The sequence below is a fragment of the Cottoperca gobio genome, chromosome 16, assembly GCF_900634415.1.
Source record: "Cottoperca gobio chromosome 16, fCotGob3.1, whole genome shotgun sequence".
NCBI classification, from domain to species: Eukaryota; Metazoa; Chordata; class Actinopteri; order Perciformes; family Bovichtidae; genus Cottoperca; species Cottoperca gobio.
Genome location: NC_041370.1, coordinates 1,794,348 through 1,822,301, shown reverse-complemented (window position 1 = coordinate 1,822,301; position 27,954 = coordinate 1,794,348). Strand labels below are relative to the sequence as shown.

The 27,954-nt window shown below is 42.7% G+C and overlaps 1 protein-coding gene across 1 annotated transcript in view; it reads left to right on the top strand.

Moving 5' to 3' along the window:
* Window positions 1-27,487, top strand: part of LOC115020849 (semaphorin-7A) — a 30,903-nt gene extending 3,416 nt beyond the window's left edge. Inside the window, exons 2-14 of the mRNA XM_029450860.1 lie at window positions 2,459-2,598; window positions 3,761-3,823; window positions 6,145-6,240; window positions 6,607-6,712; window positions 9,285-9,392; window positions 9,769-9,908; window positions 10,795-10,973; window positions 13,284-13,392; window positions 13,631-13,838; window positions 22,045-22,160; window positions 22,558-22,730; window positions 23,147-23,202; window positions 23,671-27,487. Coding sequence (XP_029306720.1) covers window positions 2,459-2,598; window positions 3,761-3,823; window positions 6,145-6,240; window positions 6,607-6,712; window positions 9,285-9,392; window positions 9,769-9,908; window positions 10,795-10,973; window positions 13,284-13,392; window positions 13,631-13,838; window positions 22,045-22,160; window positions 22,558-22,730; window positions 23,147-23,202; window positions 23,671-24,017 — 1,841 coding nt within the window. The 3' untranslated portion in view covers window positions 24,018-27,487. The remainder of the gene's footprint in view (window positions 1-2,458; window positions 2,599-3,760; window positions 3,824-6,144; window positions 6,241-6,606; window positions 6,713-9,284; window positions 9,393-9,768; window positions 9,909-10,794; window positions 10,974-13,283; window positions 13,393-13,630; window positions 13,839-22,044; window positions 22,161-22,557; window positions 22,731-23,146; window positions 23,203-23,670) is intronic.
* The last annotated feature ends 467 nt before the right edge of the window (window positions 27,488-27,954 follow it).

The window sequence follows — 27,954 nt, the reverse complement described above, 5'->3', positions numbered from 1 at the left end:
TAATTAGATTTCATTGAAGGATAAGAGGCGCCTCTGAGGGGAAGGAAACTCTATCACCCTCGAGTTTAATGAAGGCTTTTTGAAAAGCAAGATAAAAAACCAGGCTGTTTTTCTTCTTTCCTGAGAAGCTGACCTTTTGAAAATTCAAGGTTTTCACCCGGAACTACCGATTTAATAAAAGGAAAACAGAAAAAGAAGTTTAGAGTTCATATTACATCTAGAAGGCGACATTTCAGTTGTATCTGTGTGACCCGTCTGCCGTTGTGTTGAGGAAGATATGGAAGAAGACACTGATATAAGGACTGCACATTCTGTTCCTCCTGTGGGCGTTTGGCTGTTTCAAGAACTGGGACAGCATCGTTGGGGGAGGGGTGGAGCTCAGGTGCCACTTTAAAGGTTGTGGAGTTTTCTTTGTAAACAGGAAAGCGTGCCACGTGCAATGCTCCCCTAAATGCTTTGTGTTTGGGATTCTCGTGTTGCTGCCTTGAGGCCCGACAGACATATTGCATTTATTTATTTCCCCGTAAAACATGTGCAAAGCTGTTTTATTAAAAGAAACCCACATTGTTTAAAAAAGACTTTATGAAGCCTTCAGTTAACAGGATATTTGGGTAAATATTTGATTTTAAAATGTTCAAATATGCAAGAAAAGTAAAATTTATTCCCAATAAAAACTCAATGATACAAAACACAGGAAACAGAAAACAAGGAGGATAAAAATAAATAATAATAACAATAATAGTTAAGTTGTTAAAACACATACTTGTTTAAAAAGGTTGACACAGGTTGCATTAAATATCGGCCGTCCATAATTACCTTTATCTCTTTATTGAGTTAATTAAAGAAGGATAGAAAGATATACTGTATATACATAAATATATATATGTATATATATATGTATTAGTTTCCTGTTTGCACATATAACAGCAAACCATAAATAGATAATGATTTAGACTTTGTATATTGTCGTACAGATTGTAAAGTCTTTCATGAAGCCTTTACAGGATCGTCAAATCTCATTTTCGTCGGCGTTTTTGACATAATCAGGTTATCCAAACCAAAATGAAGAACCTTTAGCGGGACCTCTGCCCGCTGGTTGGGAAGTACACATGTTAACGCCACCACTTTATTTGATGTTAGCGTTCAGCAGCTCCGTCAGAACATCAGCCGTGTTTCTGTTGCTGAAGTCAGAATCAACAGCGACATCGTTGGGAAGCTTCCTCAATTGAGAATGAGTTTGTATTTTGTCCCCTACACCGTTGGTCCATTCTTTACATCCTTGTGAAGAACAATCATCACCAATTACATTCCCACCAATCAAAGAGGCCACTGTTTCCATAGAAACTTAGCTGGTTGGCTAGCAACCTGTATCTGTGATCATCACTTCATCCCGGCTCCGCCGTCAGACATGATGTCTTTTTTTCATTTCAGGGACGAGAAGAGAATCATTAGAAATCCCACGTAACAAAGCACGACGTGTAATCATCTCTCGTCACCATTTACATGGAGACTTGGAGAGCAGACGCATCATTAGTTCAGAATTACATCTTGAAGTTCTGCTGTACTTCTGTTGAAGATGAAAAGAGGAAACTCACATTTGATTCAGTGTTCTGACTGTGTTTTAATCTGCAGTGTAGAACAGGTAGCACGTTGCTTCAAAGCTCTTAAGCTCTTCAGACGGGAAGTTACTGAATAAATGCAGAAATGTAGCTTTGATGTTCATAAACCCACCTTCTGAATGATGCAGCATTTATTATTAGACTTCTTTTAATGCATGTATGTAACCGCAGCTCTTAGCAGCGATTCTAATCTATTTTTAAGCGCAGGCAGAGTCACAGTCTGATTGGACGGGTGAATCAGAAACGCTTTAGGTGTCATTCATCCGAGCATCTGCGACGGTGTTTCCCACATGATTATTTCAGTGATATTTACGCGCCCACCACGCAATGCCCTTTTCCTCCAACACCCGGCGTCTGCGAAGGCTCCCTGTTTGATTAAAAGCACAAAGGGCGGCATCATGGGACGGAGTGTTTTGGTAAATCAAAGCGGTTTGTGTCCAGCTGTAGTCGTCCAGTCGTGCAGCTGCAGAATACATGTTGATTAAAACCTGAGCAGCTTAAGCCGGATAAATCTGGATCATCTTTTTAAACAACTTCCTGTAACTCGATTGTTGCTTTCATGCATTGACCTTTTGTTATTGTGTTTGACCTCTACTGTTTTATTACAGCACCTTTGTACTTCATTGATTGTGGAAATTGCTTTTGCTCCTGTATATATTCTTCCTCCTGCTCAAGTGTTGGGTGCTGTCGCTGCTTTTGTTTTGTTTTTACCACGAGGCACATCTTCATCGCACGAACAAAAAAACATTTGAACAATTAAAACAACAATGTTCTCAAAGCAAAGCTCTTGCCTTCCAGCTCGTCTCTCTAACATGCATCTTGTTTTGTTTTATCCACAGAGCCCTCCAGGTTCCACTTCAGCAAACCTGAGAACTACATCAGCATGTACCACCAGGAAGGCAGCGACATGCTGTATGTGGGCGGCCAGGCGATGGTCTACGTGTTGACGTTCACTAACAGAGGCGTGCGCGACCTGCAGGTACACGTCACTCGAATATTTGGCGGCATTGATCTCTGCTGTGACGAGGAAGCACTCTGCTCTCCAGTTATAACACATCAGTTCGACCACAAGTTGAAATTACGAACGACTTTCTTTAAGTAACTTCCAAAAACCAATGTTTGGAAGTGCGCTTCTATCGCCTGTCCTACCCACTAACACCCACTGACATCTGGGAGCTTTTGTCTCCAGCGTGAACGTTTACAACGTCATTCACTCCCGGGACAGATGACTCACGGTTAATAACAGTTATTTATCGGATCCAGCTCCGATCGACAAGATAAAACTCATCAAAACATTCTTTGTTCGTCGTTCTTCTGTTGCCGCCAACTTCTGGTTTGAGAGTTTGAAAAGGAGACTGAATAAGAAGAAAACACTGCAACTGCTTTCTAACTTGAGCTGGTGTTAGCGTTGTTACCCCCCGACTGTGACACAGCGAGCAGAGAGACGAGACGTCCGCTGACCCAGTTCAGCAGCTGGGTCATGCATACATTAACGCAGCTACACATACGTCTCCCTGTGAGGACATCTTTCACTCAGCTGATATTGTCAACATGTGCTGAAGAGAACACAGCGTGTGGGCTGCAGAGTCAGCACTCACTAGCCTGACACAATGACGAGACTGTAAGCTCGTCTCGATGCTTCATTCAGATATGACTAAGCTCCACATTTTTCAGAATGATTTCAGGCTTAGCGTTGGGTTTTCCTCTCGTGGAGATAAAAGACAAAGTGTTGGTGATGCGTTCGGCTCTGAAGGACTTTTAGATGTTTGTTTTTCTTAGTGGCTTTTTGTCAGGACTCATTTCCAGTGCAGAGCGTAACAAAAATCAATAACTGTAGCGAGATTTATTATTAAAAGGGTCACGAAGCACCCGCTTGGCCATTCTTTTGGGGGGTTTGTTGAAAGGGATTCTGGGAAAATGTAGTTCAGCAGGGAAAGGTTGCACGCAGGGATACAAACAAGGACGTAAATGAGGAATTTAAAAGACAAACTAAGTCCTTGGATGCAGTGAACATCACAGAGCTCTTATCTAAGACACTTTTCTGTGAGCGTTGTGTTTTAGCAGCTGCAGCGAGGTCACCACTTTCTTGCTGGAACAGTGCTGAAAGAACTTGGCACAAACTAAACACTTTCCTCCCACAGATCCCAGCGGCATCTGACCAGACCGCAATTGATACCTGCAAAGCAAAGGCTGCACCACTCGAGGTAGAAACTCATCCTCACAGTCAGCACCTCCATCACTCCTGCAAAGCACTGTCCTCCTCCCTCAGTGTGTCATCATCATCTTCATCATCATCATCATCTGCAGTTTCACGACAGTGAGGTTTGTGATTCAGGTTCATATTTAGGATTTATCAGAGAGCATGGAATAAAGACAAAGACATGAATAATGGTAATTTGTTCAGATGAGATAAAATGACACGAGGGACAGCTTCACCTTAAAACAAACACACACACACACACACACACACACACACACACACGAGTGAGCTGTCGGTAATTGCATCAGATTCCACAGAGAGCGCAAATACCAAGAGATGCTCGCAACACTCAAGCTGCAATATGTCAGCGTGGCGAAGCTGCAGCTTAATGTGAAAAGCTCCGACGCTCAGTAAGAAGTGTGATACGCTGCTGCTTCATGTGTCAGGAGGAAAATACATTCAAATGATAAAAAAAGGTGAAAAGCAAAACAAAAAGGGTTTTTAAACACTAAGAACATTTAAATCACTTAATCATTTCCACATTCATTTCCACAAGCTTTTATAATTACGGGAAATGAATTAATTACAACTAATTTTCCATTTGTTCTCGGGGCACAATTCTGCATTTGCTCAATAGATAAAAAGAAAGTTAATTTTCATCTCCCCACTTAGCCAAATGTAATACTTCACATATGATCATCCTCTCTGTCATAATGTGAACACTCAGAACACACATTACACTTCCAGCCACCAACCAAAGGGATCGCTTCTCAGTGCAGTGCACAGAACCAAGTGCCGTCGTCTGTGCACCGTCCGTCCTGCTGTCCACATCTGTTTGGAGGACAAGCGTGCAGCTGTGAGGCCATTTTGCCCCGGTGGCCACAGTCAATACTGCAGTTCACTGACTTCCCACTGGCCCGTAAAGAAACTTTTACGAAAAGAATGCATGTAAAATAACTAACACATAAAACAGATGACTGTTTGTGTTATCAGAACGTATCGGTACCACTCAGCTTGAACGGCTCCTTATATATATTCTGCAGACGAGGATGTAGATCCTGCAGGATTCTGCAAAACCCCACAATCAGTTCACTGACAAGTATTCTTTACGTCCATACCAACATTTAAAAACATCTTCGTACAATTCTGATGCATGACCACCACAGTGTGCTCGAGGTTAGCGCACGGCTGTGGTTAGGGGAAACCTGCAACCCCCCCCCCCCCCCGACAACCATTCCCCCTTTACTTGGCTCTGCACATAAATCATGAGGTGCAGGATTATTAAATATGGATGTAATTTCTAGGGATACTCGGCTGCTATTGCAATGAGCATTGTTTGTTAGCTGAGCTGGGAGCAGTGAAACAACAGAACATGACGCAGCACAAACGTTTGAGTCCAGCTTTAGGAATTGGTGTGAGGTTGATATCAGATATCGGCCCCAGTGAGACAAAAGAAACACATGAAGTCGTCTGTTATTCTGCCAGAGAGCAGACGTCCGTCTCGCACCCTGAACTCATTACAAACACTAATGTCAGCAGGCACCAAGTAAAATCACTCAGCACACAAACTCTAAAGTATTTCCCTCAAGAACAGAAGCACACAAAGTAAAACATGTACTACACATCCACCTACACACACCTACACACACACCTACACATCCACCTACACACACCTACACACACACACCTACACACACACCTACACACACTTACACAAGCTCTGGCACTGCAGTTTACACTATCCTCAGAATTTGTGATTTGATTGTTTAGTAAAAGAGCACTTTGTGTTTTGTTGAACACAAACAACAAACAGGACTAAACATGAGCGCAGCTGCAAACTACAATCACACTTCAGCCCTTAAGGTTTCACTCGCTCCTCATCTCCATCCTGCATCCTGTAAGACCTTTGAGAAAGCAGTCCATGCTCTGTACTCAATGAATAAGTGATGCATATGGAGTGTAGCAGTGCTGTACTGCAGGGCTAAGCCTCATGTGTGCTGTCTGCCAAAAATGTTCTGAGCATGGATCCCCTCCAATTTCTCTTAACTCTGTCTCTGAGCAATCTGTGTTATGTGTTATTCTTGCTTGTTTCTCCATCTCTCTATTCAGCCTCCCTCTCTTCCTGTGTGTTTGCATCAGTCTTGTCGTGTTTTCTCTCTCCCTTTGTGCGACTTCTTTCTCTCCCAATCACTTCTCCACATATTCTTCATCTCTCTCCATCTTTGATCCCTCTCCCGATCCGAGCGCGTCTCTCCTCTTCCCCGTCTTGCTTCTGGCTAATTTTCTGCCTTTGTCCCTCTCTATGACTGCTTCTTTCTCTCTCAGCTGGAGTGTGATAATTTCATCACCGTCATTCAGAAAGTAAACGACACAATGATAATATGTGGAACAAATGCCGGGAGCCCCAGGTGCTGGATGCTGGTAAGTGTTTCTTCACACATATTCCTTGAACAATATAATACAGTATATTATTTTGCAGCCACTGCAAATGTTCCGCACATTATTGGTTAGCGTTCATTTATTTCCTCGGCCGGTTACAGGAAAGCCGGGAGATATTTATTGCCATGGAGGATACTTCCCCTCATGTTCTGGTCCTGGTGTAGCAAACTGTAAGATACAGATTGAGAGTCAGACAGCTGTATTGATCCTAAGAAGGGCAATTCCTTCGCAGCTCTCCACAGTCCATACACTGCATACATAATGCACAATAATGCATGCCTACAATGAACAGGGCTTACACTGCTAGACTTCCTCCAGCCTCAAACACCCCCCCCCTTCTCCCGGCAGGTGAATGACACGGTGCTGACTGACGTCCAGGGGAACGGGCAGATAGCGGCGGCCTCTGACATCTCCCCTCCGTATCCTTCCCAGAGATCCATCAGCTTGCCTTCAGGTAACAAACTCAAAAAGGAAATTACAAATCTGCTCGCAAGGAGTTCAGGATTCACTGCGAGGAAAAACAATACAACCTTTACAAAAACATAATAGATTATTCATGGTGTAGTTGGGAAACATTGACAAAAAGAGTGAAACTGTGGAGCTGCTGACGCTCAGAATCAGCAGCTGGCAGATTACAGGTGGCGTGTTCCGACTAGAACACTTTCATGTTCAAAAAACATTCTTTACATCACACAACACACAACTCACTACAGGGACAGTCTCTCTGGAGATACTCAGGGTTAAGTGCCTTGCTCAGGGGCTCAATGGAGGCAGCCCTGAAGCCCCCCCCCCCCCTCCCCAAAAAGCCCAGTCTGCTCTGATTTCAACCTAAACCCTGATCTCTCCTAAACCAGATCAAACCTCAACCAGATCAGTGGCATTTTAGAAAACACACTCATCTTTTACAAAATCCATCTTTTAACTTAAAGAATGTAAAAGTGAATTCTAAGGAAAGCTTTGGTCGGAGCTGATTTGCATATCAAAAGTTGCTTTAAAGTAAATCCTCAGATTCTTCCACTCAAATGAATTTGTTGCACGATTGAGGTCAGTGTGACCAGAAGTCACTTCTTCAGGAGGAAACAACATCTTGTAAAAGTAAGTGTCACCGTTTCCAAAAAAGGTGTCACTTTATCAAATGTCTTTGTTTGGAACAAAGCCGTACAACTCTTTATATCAACGTCAGGAGCAGCGGAGCGGCTCTGAGGCTCCCTGGAGTGATCCGTCTCTAATTATCACTCTCTATTCATAACATGCAAATTAATAGATACGTTTATCTAAAGTACCTCACAATATTTTAAAGAGCCAATCCTCGACAAGATGGCTGTGTTAGATGATGTAATACTTGGCTGGAAATTATGCATTTCTACATTAAACGAGATCAAATGAACATGAAGCTCCATTTATAATGGGAGCGCTTGTATTTCTTTTTGTACGTCACAAAGTTAAAGAATTAAACTAAATCATTTCTGAGTTACACACCCTTCATGTGTGAGTAGCTTTTTAATCAATATTACAATAAAGAGGAGCCTCACTTAAGGGAACGCTGTTGAGTGATGCAATTCACTACGCAATTGAATCAAGGTTCTGATCCGTCAGCGTCGCAGCTGCTCTTTCACTTTCAGCTGCACAGAGGAGAAGAACTTCTTCAGGAGTTACACTTTGCAGGAGAACTGGACCAATCAAGTTTATTTAATTAAACCCGAATCACTACTTTTGTCTCAAAGGGTTTTACAATGTGTACGGTGCAACACAAAAGAAGCGTTAATAGGAAGAAACAAAAGAGCAAACCTTAAGAAGAGAAAGGGACATTATGATCGTAGGACTGTAGGATCGTTGCAATGATTTTAATTCCTCAGCAGATCAAACATTTTCCTGTGTACCACCACCGGGGGATCACACCCCCCTGAGTGAGTCAGACATCTGGCCTTCACATGAACACATGCACGCAAAACATTTCTGAAGTGGAGACGCTGCAGAACTGACAAAGAAGAAGTTTCACAGACTCCTGCACGCTGGAGAGAAGAGTCGGCGGTGATGGTTGTGTCTGTCCACTGAGTTTCAGCAGATCCTTTGAAGTCCGAGTTCTGATCCGGCTGAGACGGTCTTTGAAATGACACCAGCCATCCAGTCTGTTCCCTGCAGACGTCCCAGCGTCAGACGTAAAGAGTGTGTCCCATGAAGCAGAACTGACAAACTGTTCAATGTCTAAGTACTTATTTATCCCAAACCAACATCTTTTACTAAATCTTACCAATTACTTATTAGTTACCCATAATTCCACAGTTTCATTTATTTTTACTACATTTTAACTCCTGTTTGTTTCTTAAACTGCACGTCTTCTAATACACGTTATACTTTACAAATCCATCTTAATTGGACTAAATAAAAGACAAATCTTCGCGGGATAATTCATCAATTCTACAAGGTCACCACATAATGTAGCTCCTTGCACGTCTCCACAGGACCTGCTGATGGTGTGATATCGAACAGTGCAGCATCGCTAACTGAATAGAGATGCTTCGGATTGAAACGACCTTCCAGCGGTCAGTGTACGTTGATGATGAGGGACGGACAGATTGTCTGTTTGTTAAACCATCTAATGCAGACGGATTGTTCCGTAGAGACGCTCAGAAGTCAGCGAGGTTAGTTTGCAGGACGCTCGTCCACATGGAGATGGATTGTTGAAGCGAGTCGGGCAGTATTCTATTAGCAATCAGTCCTAATTAAGATGTTACTGCTTCCATTTCGAATGCTTCCCCTCTGCATTGCTATGGAGACAGAGCTCTGTGGGTTGTGATTGGTGTCTGCTCATCAGTGCAGTCAGCTATTCTGCCTTGATGTCTTCTTCTCCTCTTCCCCTGTTTGTTCATTCTGTGTTGGTCCTCCTGGGACTCCTTTTGTCTCCCTCTCTGTGTTTAATGTTCCCTCTCTGTATCTTCCTCTCAAACCCCTTCTGTGTCACTCCCATCCCTCTGAACCTTGTACCCTGTTATTTTTTTACACACTCTCTCTTCTCTCCGTCTCAGATGGGAGTCTGTATTCTGCCATGTCGTCGGTGGCGGGTCACGCCGGCTCCATCCGCCGTACGTTCGGCCCCCAGAAACTCTTGAAGACAGAGAACATTTGGCTGCTGAGTGAGTAGGAGGAGGGGAGTCGTACACACACAGGTTTAGACTAATGAATATGGAGAAGGTGGGTGGTACTCTCTGTAGATCACACGCTATAACTCTCGTGGGAAAGATAACATGTAGGTGTATTTACAGGGACTGTGTTTACGGTTCAGGTCACCGTATTCACAGCAGTAAAATGTGAAGGGAAAACATATCCACTGAGAGCATTCATTTACAATCCTGTAGAGTCTTACAATGTCCTACTTTTACAGTAATATTACCTTAAAAAGGTGATAAAATAAGACACTAGAAGAAGCTGTTTGACCCGCGAGACTTCTTGAAGGTAAATTGGAAACAAAGTGACGATATCTCAATGGACACGTTTAAATCTCGTCACCAGATCCGCAGTTTGCCGGTGCAGCCATAATCCCGTCCACGCTGAAGTACAAGGAGGAGATCTACTTCTTCTTCAGCGAGATCAACAAGACGGCCAGAGTGGACGAGGAGCCGTACAGGGCTCGCATCGGCCGAATCTGCACGGTAACAATCCCACTTTTACGCCTGTATTTGGGGAAAGATGGACGAATCCAGGCCAAATCAAATTGTTGGTTACAAGCTCAGAGGTTGTGCACACAAAACTGTGTTGCAGAAGAAAACCATTGGTTTTCAGTGAGTTCAGAGTTTAAACAAATCCCAAATGTGCAAATTCAACACAACAAAAGATAATACAGTACGACAGTCTTGTAGAGCTTATTTCTACGCTCCGCTCTATTTTCTAACCTGTTTGATTCCAGCTTCTCAAATGTGAATGTCTTCTGCTTTCTCTCCTGCTCTCTGACAGTAAACTGAAGATCTTTGAGTTATGAACATTAGAGGTTGCATCTTTGGGAAACAATGATCGACATTTTTCACCGTTTTATAGACCAAACAACAAAGTCATCATTAGCTGCAGTCCTAAAAGATGTAGTGGACTAGTCTTGTCCTGAGCAGAGACTGCAGTCACTCTGTCACTCGGCTGCGTGCATGTGAGTCCCTGTGTGCCCTAATGGCTAATGGTCGCAGCTCTGCACCGCACGGTACATTGGTTACCGCTGCTAACAACGTCCCGACCACACTTAATGCCCACCCTGTCAGCTCTGTTGACATTGATTGCACTTTTAGCACCATTAGCTGATAGCCTCCACCTCAGCCATCGGCACGTTGAGATTCATGTGGAGGCAAAGCCTCAATCAGCTCTGTTCCGTACAGAAAACCTTTAAATTAGATCATTAATTTCCTTTTAAGCTACACTACACACATCTGGGATCTTTGTTCCTATGTGTTCCTGTGAGGGAGGGGTCAGCATCACATCCTGCCAGGGTGCTTAAAGGCATCCTGGCTGCCCTATTATGGCTTTGTTGTCACAATCCTTTTATGTTATTTCCAGGTGGATGAAGGAGGCATCAAAGCCCTGCTGGCAGACTCCTGGACCACCTTCATGAAGGCCCGGATGATGTGCGGCGCAGGAAACACCCAGCAGCAGTATAACAACTTGAAGCAGGCGGTGGTGCTGACAGCGCAGGACAAGAGGGCTGGAGTCCTGTACGGCCTGTTTTCCAACGCATGGTGAGCTGGAACACACAAACTCTTTGAATACCTACACAGTGGAATTGGCTGGAAATGTTGTGATTTTATGCCATTTGAGGAATGTAGGAATGTAAAACAAAGAGAACACAAAGAAGCTTTGTTGGCTTGCATGAAGCTGGAATTTACATTTCTCTGAAGATACCGTACGTCTGTGAAACAACACAGAACAGGGTTTCTGCAGGAGCTGGCAGAGGAGTATAAAAGGAACAGCCGTGCGAGCGACCTTTGTGCATGTTCGCCTACGTGCAGCCCAGAGAAACATCAGTCTAGCTTGACATGTTTCCTGTTTCTGTTTGACACTTATGCAATTTACTAACAAAGATTTAACATGATTTATGGGGAATAAAGCTTGTTTCTTGGAAACGTAGTTGCTAAAAACAAGCCAGATTGGAAATGAACAATTTGTGTCGATACGGATTCCATCAGATTTCAGCATGAACATAAAAAATATTAACTTGGAGAAACAAATCGTACAAGTGTTTCAATAACAAACAACAAACAATATAACGCTTGTGGGCATTCGGTTATTGTTGAGCAAGTTTCTGGCCGACAGCTGAAATGAGATGTGCATTACATTGAGAGGATCAGAAAGCCTGCGGCGCAGTTCTCCACCTCTCTTAAGCCCTGAAGAAAGGGCGTCGTCACACTGATTGGCTGAGAGGGGAAATGCACCAAGCTGCTCTCAATTCCTTTTTAGGAGCTCGTCCCCAAACTCTGATTATTCGGATCACCTGCTGTGCAATCAGCTCAGGGGGAACTGTGACATTCAGCTCAAATGAACTGGGAAAAGGGAAATGACGAGTAGCAAAGGACAGCTGCAGTGTTTGTAAATGTGTTGAGGAAAAGTCCACACAGTCTTATGTTTACCAAAACATTTAGAGCCACACTTGTTCATGAAGTAATCACAGGAGGATTGATTGACTTTAGAGAACATTTGGTGGCCAAAGTAACTTGGTAGCTACGAGAGTCCTTATTTAATTTGTGACCTGATTGGATATTGGTGTAAGTCCAGCAGAGAGAAAATTGTCAATCCTGCTTTTGATTTAGATCGGGGGGGGGAACCTTTTTCACATCAAGGGCCATTTCTTTTTTACAACATCTTTCGAGGGCCATACTAATTATTGAACTCATAACCTCTGCAAAAATGTTTTAAGACGCAGCTCATTCATTTCACTTTTCTTTCATGCTGTGCAAAAAAGCAACTTTTCTATCCTGTATCTTCTGTTTTATCAGAAATCAGAAATCCTGTATTATTCCCACAACGGGGAAATGTCTCATTCGCATCCTCACATCTACACTATAACACAAGTGTGTAGGTCATGGTGCATTCTCACATCTACACTATAACACAAGTGTGTAGGTCATGGTGCATCCTCACATCTACACTATAACACAAGTGTGTAGGTCATGGTGCATTCTCACATCTACACTATAACACAAGTGTGTAGGTCATGGTGCATCCTCACATCTACACTATAACACAAGTGTGTAGGTCATGGTGCATTCTCACATCTACACTATAACACAAGTGTGTAGGTCATGGTGCATCCTCACATCTACACTATAACACAAGTGTGTAGGTCATGGTGCATCCTCACATCTACACTATAACACAAGTGTGTAGGTCATGGTGCATCCTCACATCTACACTATAACACAAGTGTGTAGGTCATGGTGCATCCTCACATCTACACTATAACACAAGTGTGTAGGTCATGGTGCATTCTCACATCTACACTATAACACAAGTGTGTAGGTCATGGTGCATTCTCACATCTACACTATAACACAAGTGTGTAGGTCATGGTGCATCCTCACATCTACACTATAACACAAGTGTGTAGGTCATGGTGCATCCTCACATCTACACTATAACACAAGTGTGTAGGTCATGGTGCATCCTCACATCTACACTATAACACAAGTGTGTAGGTCATGGTGCATTCTCACATCTACACTATAACACAAGTGTGTAGGTCATGGTGCATTCTCACATCTACACTATAACACAAGTGTGTAGGTCATGGTGCATCCTCACATCTACACTATAACACAAGTGTGTAAATTAAGTAAATTAAGTAAATGTTGGAGTTTGATGCACCAGAGTTATCTTCATTTGCTTTTATAATCACGATTACAAAATACACACAATGACAAACAAATGCAGAAATAAGTTGATTCTTGTTTTCAAAGTCGACAAGGGGGTCCACTGCCCTCGAACGTGTTCCTCTTAACCACTCGTGCTGCTCTCATTGTGAATATAATGACTCTTTTCTTTTCTTTGTTCAGGGGCAGAACAGTGATCTGTGCCTACTCCATCGAAGATATTGACCAGGCTTTCACCACATCCAAACTGAAGGGGTACAGCAGTCCATTCATTGGCAGTCGCCCTGGGATGGTGAGAACAACCCTGCAACCTTTCTTCTCTTTATTGTCACACTAATCTGAGAAAAACTGCATTGAGATGAAAATGTAAGCGTCCGCCTTTTTATTTCAGATGTGAAAAGATTGAAGTGCTATTTTTGAAAAGCACGAGTTAATAAAAGAGAAGCAATTTCAAACTCTTTGTCCAAGGGCATCTCGTTTATTCAAGAGCCCGGCCCAGTGTGATTCGATTACGTCACTTCTCCCCTCAGTGTGCTCGCAAGAACTTGACAGCAGGAGGTCACAACGACATCAAAAACCTCGGGGTGATCAGATATCACCCCGAAATTGAGGATGTGATCCGGCCTGTCGGTGTGGCGCCGCTCGACCTGCCCATAGATGACCAAATCACACACACTGTGGCGGACATTGTCCTGGCGGTCAACGACGAGCACTACAGCGTCCTGTACCTCGGAACAGGTGTGTATGCATTTATATATGTGTGTGTGTGTGTTAGAGCTTCAGCGGTTTGTAATGGAGCAATGGAGAAATTCTTGCCATGACCTTGAGCTTTTATCTCCCAACAATCTCTACTGGCATTACAAACGTCCATCTATGCAGCCGTTAATATGTTGTAATATTTCTAAGCATCTACATCAGAGTGTAGGCTGAGGTGCATCGGCTCTGTACTACCATTTTACTACCTTCAGTTGAGCTCTGTTTAAAAGTCAGGTTTGGAATGATCCATGTTAAAGCGGCGTTCATTGTTTTCTGGCCACTAGAGGGCAGAGTGACTCAAAAACAATCGCACAGACACAGTCATGACATATTATTGCCTTACAAAGCTACTCCTGCTAAAGACTGGACAAACTATAGTTTGGATCCATCCAGGAGACACTGAGCAACAGTAACATACCACTGGAGAACTGGGGTTTGTCTTTCTATGTCTTCTTTTACCTCGGATTTGGTCTCCACCAAAAAACAGGTGTAAAACAATGTATGGGTTGAAAGAAAAATCTGGCTCTTTAGCAGCTAGATGTTTAACTTTATCATTCTGCTGTTTGGTGCTCAGCAAGTTGTTTGTTGGATAACAGCAACAACATTTCCTGCTGCTGGAAATGTTGCAACAAAAACATACGATGATAAAATAAGGTTAAAGAAATCCTTTAAGTGCGACCCATGTTTCATATATATTATCATGTGACTGCTGCTTTGTTCCTGTTGTTGGTTATTCTGGCAATAGGAGTGAATAGAGAAGAGGGGGGGGGGTCCTGTTCTCTGCAGCTGCTTGAAATGCATTTGTTCTTATATATCTTATACATCTAATATGTAAGGGCAAATTAATCCTGCAACTAAAGGTTCTGTTAGTTACTAGTTAGTTCAGCTGAAAAAGACATTCTCAATTCAAGCTCTGAATAGTAGAAACTTTAAAAATGAAAAGTCAAAATTCAAAATCTATTCAAACAGATCCTGGCCTTCACACGACTGTTTCTATTTGATCAAAGCAGCGACGCTGAGACGCTGCTGTTGCCCACAGCAGTTACTCCGAACATTGCCTTGTGCCTCGGGGAGATTGCTATGGCAACCATCACAAGTCATATGCTCTTGTCTGCATGAATGTCTCACCACGCTGAAGTTCACCCAAAGAGGAGCCAGTGTCATCTTTCTGAGCACAATTTCTCGCTCTTGCAGTGGAGATGTGTGTTTGTCGTTCATCAGGCGGTTCTGGGTTAGTTCTAATATTAGCAAATGAAAAACAACGCAGTGTTAAAAAAGCCAGAACGGCCTCTTGCTGTGGGCTTTGATGACTGTGTCAGTAACAGGAAGGAGAGGTTGGAGCTATGAACAGCCAAGGGTCTCTGTGGTGGCCAAAAAAAGAAACTAGAGCAGTTTGAGTCGCGCTGGTATCTGAGGAAAGAGGAACAGGTTGCACTGCCGATCTGCTGTTCCACACTTTCCTCTTTTTATTTTAATTGTCAAGAGGAGGCGTGTGAGAGAACATGTATTGGCCATCACTCCTACATGTTTCTGCTCTTGTGATTTGGGAAAAGAAACAGACAGATCTTGGATTTCTTTTTTTAAACCTTTTCTGAATTCTGGTCCAATTGCATTCACAACTTCATTCGTCCCTGAAGGGCAATAGATTTTGCAGCGTAGAGTAACATAGACTCAGCAGCACTGGATCGATGCACACGCATAATCATCAGAACAGCAATGCCTATGACCAGCATAGCATTATAATCCAGATCAAAACACATCAAACTGAATTATCCAGCGGCAGCAACATAATCAGATCCACATGAACATCCTCCTCCAAGTAGGCCTGAATATCCCTGGTGGGCAAACTACCTCTCTCCCCCAGAGGGTCGGGATGGAGACCACCGATAGATGGATAGTTGCCGTCAGACAGGACGGAGTTTGTCCAGAGATACTCTGCTGTTCACATATTGAGCACCCAGTGTATTCTTGGATTTTATGTTTAGACTGCCAAACCAACACAGCCTAAGGGAAAATGTTCAAATTGAGTCAATATAGGACTGGTATGAGAGAGGCATGCGGGACCTGATCTGCATTATTAATTCCAAACACGCCCTTGTATCTGTAGAGATGATGGAGAGAAACTCGCTGCTTGAAATAATCCAATCTTTAGTGAGTGGAGCCGACAGACACACAGCTCCTCCTGATGGATTGTTGCATTAGAGCAGTTTAAACCAATCAGAAGAAGAGAAGTGGCAAAGACAGGGTCCACCTCCGGACCAGTGACAGTGAAATCGAAGCAGATGCATTGTGGGTAGCCCTAGGACATTAGTCTTCCCTGGTGATGGAAATTCCAATAAATATCCTTCACAAAGACGAGCTCAGAGACACAAAGCGCGCTGTTAAATGCAGGACGAAGCAATGCTGATAGTGTGATAGACTGGAGGGTAAATATAGAGTGTTCACACAATACATGAGTTCATCCTTATTCAGGCTCCTTGAAGCTTGATTTCTTTAAATCTATTTCTAAGCTTTAAAAGAAGTGCGCTGCATGTTTCCTGTTTGCTCCGGTTCATTTAACGCTGTCGCTCGATGTCACTCTGACGCACGACCACATCCAGTTCACCTCCGCTGGCTGGATGTCTGCTTCAAACTCAAAGCTGCTCAATATGTGACACAAAAAAATAAAAAGCTAAACCGAATATATTTACGTGATTTGGGCATTGATGATGGCGGCCATTTTCTTCATCGTGTCTCCATCCGCTCTGGATTCTGTTTGCTCCTGTAGCTGCTCTGTGGATTAGACTCTGCTCTGTGTGATTGACATTGTTAGATAATCCTTTACTGAAACAGTCATTGAGATCAATATCTATTTTTCATGCACAGAATAAGCCTCGACAAACACACAGAAACAACACTTATAGGACATTAGTTCCACATTAAAGACCCAAATCACTTTTCTCCACCCTATTGTCTATTATTCGTCTCCGTCTTTGTGCATGTTTTTCTCTAAACTTGTATCTTCTTCACTCCAAACTCAGCAAACACTCAACACGCGTGACTAGACTGCGGGCGCCATTGTTCACCTGTTATAAAAGTAGAGAACATTACTCATCTAATTGCCCCACACATCTTGTTTAATCTAGTCACAGTTGTGTGAAGTGATGATGACATTTAGAGGCTGAAGGAATTCACGTTCAAATGTTGACCTAGAACAAAGTGACAGGGCGGTGCCATGCAGAGTCCTAATTAGCTTAATAGCTTAGCGTAAATCTCGTGGGACTTCCCCTGTAAGATGCAGGATGACAGAACGCTGCAGGATTCTCTCTTTTGATCGCCAGACAGCAAATCATTTAGCAGGATTTCTGCATATAAAAACCAGCTGCTTCAATATCTGAAAACATATTCAATGCACGCAGTTCTAATCTACTTTCATGCTCAATGATCTAAACCACCGTTTTCAGTCAAAGTGAAAAAAAAGTTGTAGTTCTTTAAATATTTCATGGTTTGTGACCTGATTTCTATAGAAATCTCTCGAGAGGAACTCTGATCATCTCAGAGCATCTTGGTAGAGATGATATGTCCATTCTCTGATGAACGTCCTCCGAACACGCTGGGCTTTCACGTCCCAGTTCATGTTAAGTCTGTACTCGTGGGTCTTTTCAGTTTCACTGGAGTCCCTTCTAAGGCCGTATGGCAGAAACGTATGCTGGCGCATATGAAAATTAGCATATACAATGTATGTGAACGTATACAGAGCCTATTGATAGCGTATCACGTACTTATACAAATATAGTACATATAGATAGGTATCAGAGCGTATGGCCAACGTATTCGACGAATGCCCAACAGATGCATAACGCATTCCTAGCGTAGGCCTTTTCACGACCTCAGCGATATTCTGTATACGCCGGCATACGTTTGCGCCATACGGCGAAGGAATACATTATGCATCTGTTGGGCATTCGTCGAATACGTTGGCCATACGCTCTGATACCTATCTATATGAACTATATTTGTATAAGTACGTGATACGCTATCAATAGGCTCTTTATACGTTCATATACGTTGTAACGTTTCTGCCATACGGCACTGTGTGACAGGGCCTTTAGTCAGAAGTGTCGTATGTCCAGCTGAAGTTTAGACTAATTCAATGTCGAAGCAAAATCATTGAGTAACCCGACCACCAGGGAGAAAACTGACACTGGATAATGGATCATTTCTTCCTACAATATTGGCATATCACAACAATGGCAAGATTAAAGAAAGATCGTTGTTATGGCAAATAAAGTCACATTAGGCTCTGGTTGGTGAAGGTTACGTTTCAATTGGAAACAGACAACTTTCCCCCTCCAAGTGTTTCCAAGAAGCTGCAGATTCGTCCAACATGAAACTCATTCCTGGGTTAGTGGGCTGTAAGGCGGACGCATGACATGCTCACTAAATCATCTGCAAAGTCAATCACTTGCAGCAAAATCTTTCACTACTGCCTTTTCATCCAACTCAGGTGTTTTGTGACAAGTTGTAACAAACACACTGCACAGATTACAACCTTTGTCCAACCAGTCAATAGTCGTTATTCTTAAACAAACTACTGTAGCTCCCTTCATGCCGCGGATCTGTTGAAACTCTTTTGTTATATGCACAAACTGCAATCCAAGAATATGTCCAACATGGCTAAAGACTCTGTCCATGCTGTTTGGCTTGTGGAAAGAAAGAAAAGTCAGAGGTGACAGCTCAGGATGTAAATAGGTGAAATCACTGATTCACGGCAAGTCGGTTGGCTCGGCTGACCGGTGCAACATCGACAGGCTGCGCGAGCCTGTTGTGTCAGGACCCTAAACAGCTGCAAAGCAGATGTGACAGGTTGTGGACATTTGCTCCAGTTTTCTTCTGGCCTTCAGTGAGTGTTTAATGCTGGCACCGGCTGGTGATGAAACAAAAGAACAAGCAGTAGTGAAAGACTTTCCTCCCTTTGGTAACTCACTGACTGATTGACCACCAGATGACGTAAAGCTGCTTGGACCTTTCCAGACATGGAGGCGATACAGCAGAAAGATCGCCTGAGGGATGGAAGAAATGTCAGAGCAACTTGACTTATGTTTGAGATCAGAAGCTATTTTCTTTTCACACAGAGTGATATTTGAGGTGGCAGTAGCTTAAAGGTTAGAGTGGTGGACCAAGGTGTAGACAATATGAGTTAGGGAAGTAGTGACTGTAAGTGCTTATGTGTAAAGGTCGCACCGTAGAGAGAAGAGAAACTGACCTTATTAACAAAAAAAGGGCCAGTTTGAATATTTAGAACAGCTGCACACATGTCTATATTGACTGTTGGCCTTCTAACAGTCTCTGCTTTTAGATCATAAGTTTACGCAGCTGAAAATATGTAAAAAGTTACAAGGCAAGGTGTTTACTGTGAAAGAAAATGTGCTCTCAGCAAACTCCCTGGATAACTAAAACCGAAAAAAGAGATTCTCTCAGCAGATGCCGCATGAGTTCAGCACCGTCACCCTTTCCCCCCTCAGTGTGTCTTGCTGCTATCTTTGTACTCACATACACTATATTGATAAAAGAGCTGAAAATAGCTGAAGGCAGATTAAAGAATCCTATGAGAATAAACTGGATAAAATGTTATCTTTGACGACAAAAAGAAGAAGAAATGATTTGAAGTTTATGAAAAAGAGACACGACAGTTTGAGGACAATAGAAGTCTAAGTGACAGCAAGAAGCTGAATGTCTAATTACAAGTTTGAAAGTGCCTCACGGAGCGAGCGTGCAGGAAATTAAGATGTACGATAAAAAGGTATCACTGACGTGGCAAAAGAGTAAACAAGTCAGAGCGTCTTTAAATCTGTCAAGTTATTATTTGGCGAAGGAGCAGTCGTCTGGAGGAAATGCAGATAGTAAGAGTAGAAGTTTTCATTGGCTTTTAGTCCAACACTGCACCAGAAAGGTAGCCAATGCAAATATATTGAACAGAGTGACGGCTTAGGGCTACAGTCATTTTAGCTGCATGCTGCAACTCAGAGCAGCAGGCCTCAAACTCTCTGTTCGGAAAACAGGAAACCCAAATTCACGAGGTGGACTACATTTAGACCAAATGATAGTTGCAGCAAATATTCACACAGACTTCTTACGTTCACAAACACACGTTCTTTGCGTTGCATCTCCTTGTGATGCTGGAGGCATTTTATCTCTTGAGAGAATGTTGCTTCCTGAACCATCTTGATTATGGTCGGCTCCGCTTCTCTCCTCTCCTCGAAGCTGGTGGCTTCACAGGACCTTGGCTTGAGACCTTTGATTTCCTTTGCAAGGCGCTTGAGTCTGGCAATAGCTTTTACCACTCTTGACCAAGCTCCCTCCAGTCATGAACACGAGGCCGAGGTCATGTTTTAAAATACGGGGTTTATTGTCATCCTTAACATCCCATCCAACCCGTGAGAACTGGATTAAAACAGAAAACATAGAAGTGAACAATAAATAAATATGTATGCATATGTAATCGATATCAATGCCGCTAAATTACACAATAAGCGGCACACATCTAACACGTAGCATATAGCACAAGCTAACACATACAAGCATGTAGCATGTAGCATGTAGCATTCATATACACACACATAACCTTCAACTCAGACAGTTACCCAAAACATTATGCAAACATACCTCGTAGGCTGCTTGTCATCTAGAGGAGCTGATGTCTTACAACTGCATCTTATTGAGCTTTATATGAGTTTATACTCTAAGAGATCGCAAGCTCACACTGTGCTGCATTGGTCAGGAGCCGCCTCTATGAACCTTTACCTTAAAGGTTAGGAACCGAAATTAAAGTGCAATACGGAAACATACACAGGGAAAACGTGCAGACAGTTACAAGCTATGCTATTGTTTCAGCTAGCAGTCGATGAACAACAAAACACAATAGAAGTGTAGGCATATGCCAGCTGTGATTGTTGCTAACTAAGCTGTTAGCCACTAGTAAGTATGAAGAATATGAACATATAGGTTAAGTAACCATACGCACAATGTCAGAACCCATCAACCATCTGAGGACAACTTAGCCTCTAGCGCTGTAAGATTTCTGAATAGAGTTCATGCAGGAAACATCCTCCAACTGCAACTTTCCCCACAATGTCAAATGAGTGAGATGAGTGAGGAGTCCACGCAAGAGATTACCTTAAAACATTCTTAATTTATTAAAACCAAGGTTCTTAAATCAACAGTGAAATGTGGAGATCAGCAGTGTGTGGTGAATGTGCTGCGGCGGTGTTTTAGGTGGTGTGAGCTGTAGGAAGGGAGAGGCCGAGTGAACACACGGGCAGCTTTTATAGCCTTCGGGAAAGGGCGAGCTTAATCAGCTGACGACCCTGCCAGTGTTTCCTGTCCGCACTCTGCTCTCTCGCAGTTTTTCTATTCTGGAATAATACCCGGCCCGAGGTCTGCCGGGTGATCATTTGATTAAACATACATCAATTTAGAAATTAGCAACACGTAAGCACAAAACTGTGGTAATGAGGGTCTTGAGGCGAGATTTTGACACAAGGCCCCAATAAATCGGAACCCACCTCACGGCCTTACATCATGTACGATGATATTGCGCTCTAGTGCTGCATATAAACTAACACAAACCCGTTGACATGCAGAAGACATGGAACCTCCGGGGCCCCTGGTGTTCTGGGGCCACAGGTTAGTTGCTCGCTTTGCAATCAGACTTCATACTATACGGTTACTCTGTGGCCAGTTGTTGAAAGTGATTTAACTTATGAGGAAGGCAGCTATAACAGTTCATGGACATGATGCTCCATCGCTTCGGTCAGGAACAAAGCTTAGCATTGAACCAAAATCGACCCAGAAACCAAAAGCTACCTGATTTTCCTGGTGCACGTTGTTAAGATGATCTAATGAACAATGTCTTATTTATTAACTTGTGTTAACTATATCTGTGTCTGTGCTTTATTGATTCCTCTCTGTTTCATACCACAATGTTGTGAGCGATAAACATCCACGACAACGTATTCAAGGAGTTCTACATAGCTCCAGCTCTTAACTTCACCCGACACTCAGCAGCACAAGTAACAGACATCCTCTGTTGTATTACTGCACAGCGACGGCCACAACTCAACTGTGTCTGTACCTGTATGTGCGCACTTGCAGATTAGTTTAGAAGTGTGCAGCCCTGTGATCGTACCTTCCTTCTTTGTTTCCACAGAACAAGGCAAAGTTCTCAAAGTTCTTCACAGCAGCGAGGGGGTCTTCATCATATCTCAGTACTCTCTGTTTCACAATGAGGGCCCCATTCTGAACATGGCCATCGACTCCCAAAAGGTAAGAGCACTACAAGTGTACCGTGTGGAGGGGGGGATTTCACTGGCATTCCTGCTTTCACAATAAATGTAATAATTGTAATTATTCAGAATTCATCGCTCTCATTAAGGGTAAGCGATAGTCGCTGTAAGGCAACTTTAATATACTCTAAAAAACTGATATTTAAGAAAAAGATAATTAGAGAAATAAAGAATTCTAGATGTCATTACATTCCTCGCTGAGTAAGAAAGACACACGTATAGAAATTCCTCATGTGAGGTTTTAAATAATTGTCACATGTTGATTTTGAGGCTCTGCTATCCTAAAAAAAATACAAATGTGGGAAGAGCTCATGTCAGCAGTTTTGAATAATGCACTGCACAACAGACTGATTTATGTATTGCATCTTCTCCTGTAGGGACACATGTATGTCGGTACAGCGATGGAGGTCCAGCGACTGCCGCTGGCTGACTGCAACCGCTACGGCGACACATGCAGGGACTGCATCCTTTCCCGGGATCCTTACTGCGGCTGGGACAGGTCCAGAAGGAAGTGCATCCCCATCCCTCCTGGATACAACGTCACCACTGGGTAGGATTACATCTGATGTCACCGCTGCAGAGCCATTGTCTGGTTTATGCATGAGAGAGCTCTCATTAGCATTTTCATAAGCGCTGTATGGGTACTCTTAAAGCACAACTCTGCAATCAAAGAAATAACAGCTCATGTTCTGACTGACTCTGATTGGCTGTAAGGTGATGAAACATACTCTAATTATTAAGACACTGCAGTACAAAGAAAAACATGACTTTGCTTTAATTGATCTTCCTAATTTTACGAGAGAATATAAAAATCAATCATGTGCCGTAACAAGCCGACCCCCCTCACAGCGTTGAATGATGTCTCTGCATGCTTTAATGTGTGAGTAAGGTTGATGTGGAGGTTTATAAGCCGTTTGTGAAACTATTTATTGCTGCTGATTTGTCGTCTCTATTATTCTCCAACAGGACACTAATTCAGAATCTGGACCATTCAAACTCTTCGGTTTGTGGGGAAGCTGCTGGTGAGCCTTTATCTACACTCTCCCACTCTCTCTCTGTGTGTCTTAATTAAACCAAAATAGGAATCTTCCTGAGCAGCTTCAGTAAAGAGATGATTATCATATAATTGAGTCCAAAAACCTGCTGGATTTTGTATTTCTTTTACATGATGGGTCGTTTTAAAGCTCAAAACCCAGTTATAACCTACACTAATGATGACATAACTCCCGTCTGTAGGGACAGCTATCTCCTGAAGAGATCTGAAGTTAACATTGCATTTATTCCCCGTTGTGTCAGTTAGTGACACGTTCTGTCTGTTTCCCCACAAAGTAATACTGAGGTGATGAGAAGCAATGGGTTTTAATATTTAACTCATATCTTGGAGCAAAGGAATTATACAAAACTCTTTAACATTTCATACAATATGCCGTTTACTCTATATTATTACAATTACAATATTTGTTTTAAACCTCATTTATTTGTCCATACAGCTCTGAAGCAGCGTCGCACTTCTCCCAGAGAAGTGATGGTGCAGTCCAACACCTCCGTCTTTCTCCCTTGCCCTGTGCGCTCCTTCCACGCCACCTACCGCTGGGAGAAAGACAACTGTGTCAAGAACTATCCCTGCCTCTTCTCCGGGGATTTCTGCATCCTGGGCCCGGCCGTAGACACGCCCCTGAGGGACGGCGTCTTCCGCTGCATGGCCACCGAGGACGGATTCAAGGTGGAGGTTATCTCCTTCAGGCTGGTGAACAACGGCAGGCACCTGGCCGCCTCCCTGGCCTCCACCCTGGGGCCGTCGCTCCTGCTCGCCATGGCAGCCCTGTGGCTCCATTAACTGCAGCTACCACTAATGCTAACCCCTCATCCTTACTTGCTCCCAATGACAAGAAAGACAAGGAGCCTCTGTTAGGAGTTTAGGTTCGCAGAGCATTGAAGTACATGGTTGGGATGGATGGTGAAAATTTCACCTTTTTCCATATCGATTTATAGAGAAAGAGTCCACAAAATGTGAATGGGAGATGCAATTCTGTATTTTTTGCATAAAGCAACATATCAACAGCTGTTTTAATAAGATTAGAACTGGGAAATACATTCATTGACATGCTAAAGGAGTAACTTGCGAGTTTGATCAACCTTATTTAAGTGCTTTGCGAACCTTTCCTCTCTGACTCAGAACATATCGTATGAGTTGGGCAAAAAAAAAACACCAATACCAGGCCAATTGTTTTTACCATTTCTCTAATTATTTTCAAATCGACTTGACTGTGCTTATTTGTGAATATATAAACCTTTAATACCGCTCTTACATCTCTTCATCGTGTTAACCTCCATTGGTGTAGCTCATTAGTACAAAATGTCTGGTATTGAGATTTAAAAAGCCTTAACACTTCTGGGACTTAAACTCCTAAGCACAATTTTGCAGTCGAGGCAGAATACTGCAGCCTCGGTCGGACTTGGCGCTATAATTAGTGCAGCTGAGTCGAACAACATCGCTGGGAGGAAGTGTCAGCTTTGTGACAGGAAGTAGGCGGATGGGCAAGAGCTCATTCTGGAACATCACTGTGTCTCAGCGCCTCCTCCTCAGACGAGGCAGTTTCTTGCATCTTTTTATCAGATGGTATCAGACGTCGTTATTGCGCCTTGTTCACAGCTTTGTCCGTTGCTTTTCTTTGTACATGCCATCGTCTTGCCTCAGCAGCAGGTGATAAAGACAACGTGGCCTACAGCTCCTTCAGAAACAAGTGATTTAATGTTAGCACTAAGGAGCAAACTATTTACTAAACACATTCATATCGATCAATCAAAGTGAAAGTTTAAAGGTCGGATGCTTTCTGGTTATTTATTGTGCACAGACTGCAGCTGCAAGTTCACTGAAATATTTCCCTAATTCAGTTTTTAGGAAACAGAGCGACAAAGAGCTAATCTGCAAATGACATCCAATGTCTGTCAACCCGACAATGCGTAAAGATGTGAACAAGGTGTTGCGCTATAGCAATTTCAATAAACACACATTTACATCATCATAAGGGCAGATGAAGCTAAATGGAACTGCATATTAAGCTTGCATTTTATAGTTTGCTTGGAGACAAAAGGCTTGTACGTAGATACGTGAAGTGTGTTCTGTATTTTATTGCTCCGCAGACGCTGATTTCTACCATTGCTGCCTACGTAAGTGACACTTTGTCTTGCTTGTTTGGGTTTGTATGCCATAGTTAGAACTTGATATGTAACCGTTGCCTCCTTCCCCAGGGACATCCGTGCAAGTAGACAAGAAAATGGTTATTTTTGTCATACTTGTATCTCTACGCTGTGAAACGAAAGGCTTGACAGATTCAACAAGATGCTTCACTGACAGCAGCAAACACAACCAGCAGCGAGAACTGTGTCCATGACATCACATCCTCCTTTAACCTCCGGGCTAATAACAAACTTTATTAAGACCGAGAAGTCAGCTTCAAGCTGAATGTGAGAAGAAATAAAAGAGTTGTAAATGTAGAGGCAGTTCAACAGCACTGAAATGCCAAAAAGTAAAGCAAACCTTATGAATACTGATCAGCTGACTGAATGAATTATGCAGCGGATTAGCATGTTCTCCAGAGCTTTGAGAATTATTATTCAGTAGTGTTACATAAATCTGGCCGTGCCGAGCCTTCCACAGAAGCAGAGATGTCATTAATAGCTAATTAGACAATGGAGCCGGCTCACCATGCACCGTATTAAAGAATTTATTTTACACCGTCAGGGATACGAGCAGCGAGCGTGTTCTCAGCTGTGAACACCTCCAGGCGGTGTCGTGAGTCTCGCTCGGCTCGGTTGTGTGTTGCTGCTCGGGGATCTGCATGCTTTGTGCATTGCACTGACTCTGCTACTCACTGTGCCAAGAGTACATGATACAATACCTGAGCTACGTTACGCCACCTCATTCTCCCGACGCAAAATACCTCGCTCCTTACCTGACGTGATATTTTGCGTGTGCACAACATCGGTCAAACACACAAACATATTAATCGTCTTAATCGTTTGGTGTCACCACCAGGGAGGGGAAGTAGCACCAGCTATCGACCAAGTGCTGGGGAACATTTAGTAGAGGCTGTTAATGATGCTGTTAGGAACCTTTGGCAGGAAAGTAACTCAACATACATCGACATGCTCAAGGCATTCTCCTGTATAACCTCCTTTTATACTGTTACTATAGCTGCTGTGTATGTGTTGTGATTTGATTCAGAAAGCCAGAGGAGAGACATGGTATCCAATGCTAATTAGGCACAGGTGGAACTGGCAAGACAATGGTACCGCTGCAAAATCTATAAGTTACCAGGTCGCAGTGGGTGGCTGGTGGAATGGCGTGCAAAGCATGTGACTTTGAGACCTGAGACCATGGTTCATCCCCTACCATCACACCATGACTGCGATCTTTTATTAAGCTTAACCAAGTACTTTCAGTACCAGCTCTCTTTTTTCAAATACATTCACGTGTGTGTGTGTGTGTGTGTGTGTGTGTGTGTGTGTGTGTGTGTTCATTTGGCGGATGCATAGTGTACAAACGAGCATGTCTATGTTATCGTGTGGATTTGTGAGCGAGGGTTTGTTTTGCCCTCAGGAGCGTTACACGTGGTCAGATAGTCGCCGCTGTGCACAGCTGATTGTATTTCCCAGCGATGCTCCTCAGGCAGGTGGAGTCAGGCTTTCATCATTCAGCACTACGCCGTCATCATCCTCAACTCCACAAGGCTTTGCTTCAATATCAACACTTTCCAGCTAATGCGTGGAATTAAGATTTATAGCATTTAGCAACAGTTGTCATCTTCGAATCTCCTGCTCGAGTCCTTGCTTTGGTGTGGATATTCACACGGCCCCTTTATCCAAATCCAGTTATCGCTCCCTCGCATCCGTCATCGTCAGCCAGTCCGATAAAAGCTAATCTCCTTCAAAGCAAACTCTTGATTTTGCCTTCAGGAAACCAATTTAATGGATCACGCTATCTGCTGTAAACGAATGAACGTGGAGGGAAGCGGCTCGCTGTTTTGTTTGCTCTGAGGTTTTTGAGTGTCAAGTACTGTACATGATGTGCGCCCACGATTCTGTGTCTCGATATATCTCATTTTAAAAGTAACATGCCAAACTCTGTTTTAAAAAAGAAGAAGTTTATATTGGTGCCATGCCAGTCTAATGCCATCTCACCACATGTTTGTTTTTTAAACAGATATCTACAGTGCAATAGGTATTCATGTAACAAATCCATATTGACATGTGTTTCCCTGAACATGTGCGGTGAAAATTAATAAAATATAACTATAAAGAAACTATTTACTGTGTTTATTTGAAGGTAATATGAAACTGCTTTAATTTACCTTTGAATTTCAATAATCTACTTATTAATAATGATGATTTAAAGGTATTCAATGGGATTTTAAGGGAATAATCAATGTATTGCAGTATAGTTGAAACCATTGTGTGCCTTACAAGTGGTTCAATTTAATTACAAATGAACCTGTCATGTTTTGTATTACATTTTAAATTATATACACTTTTATCCATAAACTAATTAGATACTTGAATACTGAACAAGAATACCTTAAAATATAATGAATAATTTTTATATGTTAACCAAAATCCCAAATATAATTAATATTGAATTAATGATCAATGATAAATTGATCATTAATGAATTTGGCAAATATTTTAAATTAATGTGTACAATTTAATGAGTTAATTAAGTCCTTTAATTAAAGTGATTTAAATGAACAGAAGGTGCATGTAGTCTTTCACAC